The 8,982-nt window shown below is 39.6% G+C and overlaps 1 protein-coding gene across 1 annotated transcript; it reads right to left on the minus strand.

The window, feature by feature from the left end:
• Positions 1–6,790: 6,790 nt before the first annotated feature.
• On the minus strand, positions 6,791–8,973 carry LSM3 (LSM3 homolog, U6 small nuclear RNA and mRNA degradation associated). Its single transcript, XM_015875266.3, has 4 exons — positions 8,936–8,973; positions 8,538–8,648; positions 7,490–7,585; positions 6,791–7,179 (listed from the first exon to the last, which is right to left on the minus strand). The coding sequence occupies exons 1-4, from the start codon at positions 8,954–8,956 to the stop codon at positions 7,099–7,101; spliced, it is 309 nt and encodes a 102-aa protein (XP_015730752.1). The 5' UTR covers positions 8,957–8,973; the 3' UTR covers positions 6,791–7,098.
• Between the last annotated feature and the right edge of the window lie 9 nt (positions 8,974–8,982).

An 8,982-nucleotide genomic window follows, 5' to 3' on the forward strand; every position in this document is an offset into this window, starting at 1 on the left:
CAGGATCTCAACACAAAGTGTTCCATCTCGCTCCAAGCTAGCACATACCACATGCTAGGGCCTGTACCTTCCCTGAACCATCCTGCTACACCACTACTAAGAAGGCTCCCAGTGTGCTATCTCTAAGTACTCAACCAAGGGGCTTAGTTTGGATTTCAAGAGGGTGAGACTCACGTGTAACTCCTTCATAACCATCAAAGTTCCCTGAAAGCACCTTCTTCAGAAGTTAGTAACTGATGGAGTATGTATGTATCCAGCACTGCTGATTCTTTGATGAACTGCATTCTCATCAAGTATGCCCTACACTAACACTTATACATCACTAAAAAATGTGTAACAAAAGCATTTGCCTCCTACCTCATCAAAATCTAATGACACAACCAGAATCATGTAGAAATTCAGCGTGTTCTTAGTTGCAAAGAAGTCTGGAAGGGCAGCAAGGAATAAGGCCTCAAAAAAAGTTTTGCAATATATAATTTGTATGATATATAACAGGGAGTTTTAGAAAAATGAAGCTTGAGTAAGTGCAATTGCAGCTGGATATCTGCAATACCTTTGGAGGACCTGACAGTATAACCCTAATAAATAAACCTCATCTTTATCTACCTTACTAGAATGCCAGGTGATAAGAGTTCAAATCAAGTCAGTTTTCTGGTTAGTGTCTATCCAAGGTTACTAGTAGAAATGTTTTTACACAAGTATGAATATTTGACTAACTTTGCTGTGACAACAGAATGAGTTAGAATAAACATAACTTCTGGTTCCCAAAGCTCAGACCAAGCTCAGGGGTCACATCTCTTTTCTTAACCCAGTAATCTATTCTGTCTCTTGGATTACCTTTTGTTGACTTGAACTTTACAGCAGTACAATCAACCACCATCAGCTCTCTGCAGAGAAAGAGATTAAGTTATTCAGGATATATATTATCCACTTTATTTAAGATCAACAATTAAAGACAATCTTTAAAACAGTTTATGTTCTAGGAGCATGACTCGCTTTAGTTTGCATTAGTTATTGATGGAAACAACTTCACCTAGCAGATTCAGTTTAACTCCTTCCTCCATACCTTGTTCAGTGTATCACAACACCAAACTCCATGCAATATCTTCCACGTGAGCAGTATTAACAGTAGAAACAATGATCCGTGTACTCATGGTAGGGGCTGCCTGGGCTACAGGATTTGAGACCTACAGAGGACAACAGTGTACTGTACTTGAAGCTCTGCCACTGTCTCAGCATGTAATCACGAACAAAATGTTAATTGCAATGCCTTTCTTTCTCTTCTTCAGATGAAAGATAAATTAAATAATAATTTACAGCCTCCTTTGTAAACGCTCTCAGATTTATGAATGAAGCATTCCTTCTTCCCTTGCTATTGCATTCCTACAATGGCCTGGCTTTTTGTCTGAAACAAAGGGTGTTGTTGGGTTAGAAGAGCAATTAATAATCAATGTAAAAACAAAAAGAACCTAGCTCAAGGTCAGCATGACCTGCAGTAATCTCTTCTGCTGCTCTTAAACACACATCAGAGACTATCTACCATCCTACATGACTCCCTAGAACGGCAGGACAGATAAAAGAGATAAGAGACTCCTGTCCTGCACTTGCTTTTGAAAAGGCACAAAACCACTACTTAATTTAGAATATTTATTTGGAGAAATCTCTGGGAAGCAATCCCATGAAGATTAACCCTGGCTACTCTGAATGTTATTGCTATGTGCAGAGACCTCTAGATTTCTCCAGAAATGACTAGTCCTTGGAAGCAGAAAACATACTGATTAGTTCATCACATAACCATCCAGCTCATAAACACACGAGGCAGACTGAAGGGAACAGTTATGCAACGGAGCCCGGTGGAAGAGTAAAAAGTGCTCAAGGCAAATTGGCCATTTACATCATATATTTTCATGCTCTGTTTACAATCTTTTTATATAGGAGTCTCATAATCCTGTTATATAAGACACGGGTAAATAGCTTCTGATGAAATAAGGAAAAAACAACTACTGAACCTTAATCTGAAATTTCAATCGAGTCTTCTTTGATAAGTCACATGTTTAGATGAGTTTTAGGATCTCTCGAATAATATATATCCTAGCTGATCTCCACTTTGATTTCAGGTTCAGAGAAGATAATTTCTCTCAAACTCTGTGGTAGATCAGCACCCTACTTACTAGGTCACCATGAACATGACATAAGTCACATGCCTGACATTTCTCTCACTAGCATGCTGAGATCATCATCAGATCAAAACTACAGCTGCAGCTTGAAGAGGTAAATCAGTTACAAGCAGACATATTGGAGTATATTCTGGAAGCTTACAAATAACATAACTAGCTGTAGGCTACAAACAGGGAAAATGCCAGGGAGATTAGGTCAATGTTTGCTTACTTTGTGATCACTTATACTGAATTGGGTGGACAGGTTGCATCTCTTTCAAAGAAGGAAAATTACTCCAGACAGTAGAAGAGATATGGATCCAGAACTGGCAGATCTCTATCTATAAGAGCGATGCTATTATTTTTGGTCTGATTATGTACTATGTGCAGCAGTGTCCATTTGAAGGAAGCTTCATTCCAGAGATGTCAGAGTCCTCTGTAATAAGGGAACAGTGTGATCCTCCTAAGGGCAACAAAAAATCCAAGGAACAGAAGTACTGGAATGTTGCATGGTAAACTTCATAGGCAACACTCAAAACACTGTATGCAAAATATTTCTCCATAAGTCATGAAACCACACACGAGGGGAAAATAACTGTATAAACATCACTGCCTCAAGAAAAAAATAGTTATGACATCTGTCTACAGGACCGAGAACACTGGACAAGCATCTCCTGCATTATCTGTAGTACGCTGTGAATCTGGAAGCACACATATAGCAATGCTGGTTTCAGGCTAATTTTAGGCAATAACTGGGAGACAAGTACTAAAGGCTTAACATTTAAACATGAATAAAATCTGTTAGTTGATCAAGGCTTCTGCTTTCTGTATAGAACAGCCTTAATAAAGAAAGAATCCCCTGAATATTTGAATTACGCCAACAAGCAATAGGAATTATTGGAGGGCTTAGTATAAAAATGTATACAAGTGTATCCAGCCTAACTACAGTGTGTTCTCCTGGGCAGCAACAAAGCTTTGTATGTCTGGCCTTATGTAAGCAGCACCTCAGTCCACAGGAATTTAGCTCAGAGGAATGCATTACAAGTGTAGAACAAACCAAATGAGCTCTCTGATGTTACCTATTGATAACTCATTTCTTCCTCAGACTTTCTGCTAACCACCAGAATGCAACTTCTGGGCAAAAAGGGAAGGCAAATGCTTTACTAATAACTACTACCTATAGGTGTCACAAAATACAATGGCACACTGCTTTACCACACCACCTACAGCACACAATGAACTAACTACTACCTGCTACAAAAGTTCCTAGGGCTATCACCTGCTCACCTTGCAATACAAAATGACTACTTAGAGCAATTATGCAGCAGCAACAAAGCCACAGTCATTCACTGCAAAGGTAACAAAGAAATACAACCTTCCAGCATCATTTACTTGGTTCACAATTTTTTTCCTTATCAATGAACTTTGACAGCACTGGAGCAATTCAGTAACGCATTCAATTATGACAGCACCACATTCTGCTTGTTACAGCTCTAGATTTAAAGCAGTAATTTCTTTCTTCAGAACTCTCTTTCATGAGCTTTTTTTTATGATATCCATGGGACAGATTAAGGAAGGGGATTACCTGACTTCTTTACTCAACATTTTAGATGGCATTTTACGTTAATTAGCATGATAGGCCTCAGTGACATACATAGTTGACATTTATGTAGGTCAAGAGGTTTTACTGCTCAACAGTTTTGCAGATTAGATAAGATGAATATTTATCATAGCTGAATTGCCACAATTTGAATTCTATTAGGTAGCAAACAGACAATGAATCATTTAATTAACAGTACCATTGCTAGAAAAGAATCTTGCAGCCTCCTTACCAACAAGCATAAGCTGACTTTGCAAGAGCTGTGAGAAAGCTGCAGGACTGTAGCTGCAGCACCAAGGCCTCCTTCAGATAGGAGCCTTTAGAGGTCGCCCGCAATACTTCTTGTCTACCCACACAGCCAGCAGGCCTAGTCCCTTTCCATTGCAGGCAGTCACATCATAAAGCAAACACCACTGTAAAACTAAATAGGCTTTTTGGCCTAAGTTTCCAAAATTTGGGAGTGGGCCTTTCTTCCATTCAAGCTAATTTGGGTAACAATGAAAAAAATCACTCCCTATGTTTCTGACTACATCTTTTTCCGTCAGTGGTTCTTGTCTTCCGCTCCAACCCACACCATCCATTCTCTTCCTTCCACCCATTCTTCGCCCTCCCTTGCCCCTGCTAAGTCTGGATTAGACACCAGGCTTCAATTTGCTGTAGAACTTTCTGTTTTTCTTTCCCATTCTTTTTGTTTAATATATGAAAGCAGCTTCCTGTTTAGAAACATGCGAGTCCTACACCCTCAGTAATGATGTATTCAGCCCATCAATGATCTTGGCATGAATGTCTTAAGCCTTAAATTAGCCTGATGGGACTTTCTGTACATGTCATCATCAGCCCAAAAAACAATGCAAAGCATCTGTCACATTGCATTGAACCATGCTCCCCTCCCAGTACTCCATTTCAATAAGAACTCTGTGGGATTATAAACTCTGTTCTCTTAAGTATTTCAAATTATAGATTTCTTATGGCCCAGCATGCAACACAAACACCAAGAGAAGACCGCACTGTTGCACAAACCCCAGTATGATCAATACTTCTACAGCCTCAAGGATGTTGTGACCTCTTATCCAAATCCTGGGCTCATCCTACGAAGAAAAGTATGTAGACTAGTGCAAAATATATTTCTCTGGGTTCAAGAAGAAAGCAAAGAAATAGACAAGAAATAAAATGAGATTTTTCACCTTTAGAGTTTAACACAGGTACAGACAAAATCTTTATCTGCAGAACTTTAATGGCATGAAGTTATCCCATGAAGTTCCTAGACAGCCACACAACTGACAGTCGGACCAGTGGCTGTAGAATCATCTTTGTATGTCACACATAATAGTGTGCTGTTCATCTCAGGCAATTCTCAGCAGCAAAGTAGTTAAACCACAGCTGATTCTAGATGGTGTACACTCCTTCAGCTAATGCTACTAGCAAAGCTGCTGGCCTGGAGTTGAAGCATTTTACAGTTTCACAATGCAAGACACACACTGTTCTACTTAACCCTTCTGTGGGCTTACTGTGTCTGCACAAACATCCAGACAAACTTTTGACTTATGAACAAGCAGCAGAGTTAATTTAAAACTGTCAGCAAGTGCCATCCTAATTAAAAACAAATGACTAATTGCACAACTACAGGGCCTGTCGACACAGGCTACATACATCAAAATCAAGCAAAGCAAACCCAGCTTAAATTTGAGGACACACCACCACCTAGTGTCTTATGTGAGTTAAACTCTAAACTGCATTCTACAATGACTCCATGGAGGAATTCAACAGGTTGTTTCCTAGATCCACCAATCCCTGCAGAGATGGCAAACATGTGGATCACACATAACAGCTGTATTTAGCCCTAATAACTTAAATCAGGGGTAGTATAATGAGAGATGCCTACTTACAAGACTAATACAAAACCCACTCTTCATTCAAGTATTAGTTTTAAGTTGCACAGAATTTCTTCTGCACACAAGGCACCTACATATGAAAATAGCCCCATGAACAGCTTTAAGGTAAAAAATTCTTGCAAACATTCTAGCCTTCTAGAATGCAGTGCAAGAAATACACATGTGATAAGATATTTAAAAGGCTGTGTTCACTACTAACACTAATTATCAGCAACAGCTTCGGATATCACTCCTTTGAGCTAGCCCAATGCTAGAGAGCAGTTGTGAGAACAAAGGACACCTAGAGGCCAGAGTTTGAAGGGTATCTATTTTATTGCCAAAACAAGTTATTACTTTAAAAAAAAAAGTTACCACCTTGCATTTCTCACCCTTGCCACAAGTCAGACATGGTAAGATAGGAAGATTTTAACTGGAGGACAGTGTCAAAGCAAGCCACTTTTGATGACTGAATACGCATAAGAACCCAGGCAAGTTCATAAAGCTGTGTGTTAAGGTATGTCAAGAAATGCCCAAGTCTATGTCTATCATATGCCTTTCAAATATACTCGTAAAACATTCCATAGCCATTCCAAGTAAAACATTCATTCCCCTTCCAGCCCCCCCATGAGAATAAAGTGCAAACAGGAAGACCTGAGAAACTATGTATTAAAAAAAGCAGTGTACAAGGCTCTGTGCACCCACTGATAACCAGGAAGCATCTTTGGTATTCTACAGAATTTAATGTGTTCAAGAACTGAAAATGGCTACAAATGGTGGCAAATGAATGCATAGATCAGGCTACTAAATTTGTTTCCTACTCATGGTATTGCTAAGCTTTGCTCTGCTAACAAAGCTGCAAGAGAAGCATCTGAAAAAGCTGTAAAAATTCTATTCTATCAATGTATTTTAAGCAGGACACAGAATTTCTCTCCTACAAGGATATGTTTACATAAAACCATAGATTAGTACACCATAGACCAACATAGTGTTGCCCTCCTCCAAAACATCAATCTGGAAAACTTCAGTATGGACAAAAATCAAAACACCAAACAAGTCACTGCTTTCTCAGGAAGCAAAGCCACATTATCACAACTTAATACAGAATTAGCACTAGAGAAGTTCATTAAAATCACCTTTTCAACAAAAACATAACACATCAAATCTGAAAGGTAAACCAAATTTATTTAAAACAAACAAAAAAAAAGACACTGCTATTCCCAAGATTGAAAAAACAGGGTTCTTTTACTTATGTCACACACAGCTCATTTACAGCAGTTACATTAATTCGGGGGAAAATGAGGTTTTCACACTGCTTCAGCTGACAGGTACTTTCTGCAAGAAAAACTCATTCCTCTTCCACAAAAAATAGGCAAAAACGTTCTATTAAAAAGTGTATGCAATTCTGAGACATGATCAAAACAAATCGTCCAAGAGCCTGAAACCTTCCAAGAAGGTTCAATCCTTGGTTGCTTCAGCCAACCCTCAGCGGGGGAGCTACAAGCACAACGCCGTCACCTCTGACAAAGAGCATCGGAATATTCCTTTTGGTAGACTATGAAGAAGCAAAGAAAAGATTACATTTACAAAAGAGAAGTATACAGAACACATCTACTAAGCATGTGACAAAATTCAATCCTAACAAAACACCAACAAACATCAGCTCAAACATGCAACTTCGCGTCCTGCTGAAGATATCAAAATCAACAAGCACCTGGATGTCCTTTGTGCTTTCATAACAATTTGCCTAAAACACCTGCTAGATCTTAGTCCAAAAGGTGCAGTTATCAACACATTATTTTGACAACATGACAATCTAGATTGCAAGAAGTTTTCTATGGAGGTAAATACACTGAAGTCCTTACTTTATAAATCTCTTCGTATGTTTCTTCGTCAATCTCTATTGTTGTTACAGTTTCTTCCACATCACCCAGAATCATATTTAAGTGCTGATCATATGCCTGTAGGAACAAAGTTCATTACTTCTTCCAAAATTCAAGCACAAGCTCATTAAATCCATAATTCTAGCAAGACACTCAAACAAAATTATTTTAACCTGATTTGGGTCAAAATGTATCATGTGTGAACATGATGTATGAGCTGTAACTTCAACTATAAAAGCCAACATACGTACTCCACAGCATAAGGAAGGCTCTTATATTCACTGAAACTCTCCTTCTGAAGCTCATGCACAAACTCTCAGAGGTGGACACAGTTATTCTTGTCGTTAGCATTAATCCAACTAAATATTATTTGCAATCAGCCCAGATTTCTGGGATTGATTGTCTATAGCTATGAGAGCTGTAACTCAAACAATATATAAATTTTAATTAAGCACTTGTTCCAAACACCCTACAAAAGGAACTTAGGAATTATACCAGTGCATCACAGATCTGTCCTCACCTTTTTGTTCTCAAATGTATTTGAGGCCCAGTTACCACATGGGAAACTGGTTCCCTTCCTCAGCACAGCACCACCATTCCAGAAGGATAACACAACCAAACAGAAAACAAAAGTTTGTCTCACTAAGAGACCATCACTCTCAGAGGAAAACAAAGAACAAATGAAGTTTGGAGAGAACCCTGAGTACACATTCCAGCAGTCCTTGGGTTTGCTTTACAAGACAGTTGCTTGATATACCTACTTCCATCTTAATAGTCGAGAGTCCTTTACGAGATGATGCCTGCATTGTTATTACTTAGTCCACAGACATGGGAATAAAAACAAAAATCAAGAGAATGAATCACTTGGAATCATTTAAAAGACAACAGACAAGGAAAAACAAAATGAACCTTTTGAATCTCTGGCAGAACACTGCACAAACCAAGCGCTGCTGTTGAGCACATTACAGTAACATAACAAATAGTTGCACATAACAGCACAGCCTGCTGCCTGCTTGGAATTGGCACTCACATGCAGCCTGCCTCTGAGCTCTCTGTCGTTCCTCATCTTCACGTAGATCCTCTCATCCAGACTGAGCCTGATGAGGTCGAGGGGCTCCTCGACGGTATTCGTTGTCTGTTGCTGAAAACAAAACCGAAACAAGCAGTTATTCACGCAGGAGCAGCCTACGAACTGCTCCACTCCTCAGTTTGCATTCTGAAACGCTCCCTCAAGTCCCAGTATCCACACAGAAGCAGACAGGCTGCATGGCTCAAACCAACACGGCAGCACGGCATATGGCAAAGGGAAGGCACACGGATGTGCCACCAACCCACCAGCTCTCTCTTCAGGCCCTCAACACCTCACTTGGCAGCCGGGGTGACCGCAGAAACACCGCTCCCCCCTAAGAAAAGTAAAGAGCCATTCACCTGATCCACCTCGTCCGCCATCTTTCAAACCGCTTCTCGCTCTCTCT

The sequence above is a fragment of the Coturnix japonica genome, chromosome 15 (assembly GCF_054131305.1).
Source record: "Coturnix japonica strain WE chromosome 15, WE-NBRP24, whole genome shotgun sequence".
Classification (NCBI taxonomy): domain Eukaryota; kingdom Metazoa; phylum Chordata; class Aves; order Galliformes; family Phasianidae; genus Coturnix; species Coturnix japonica.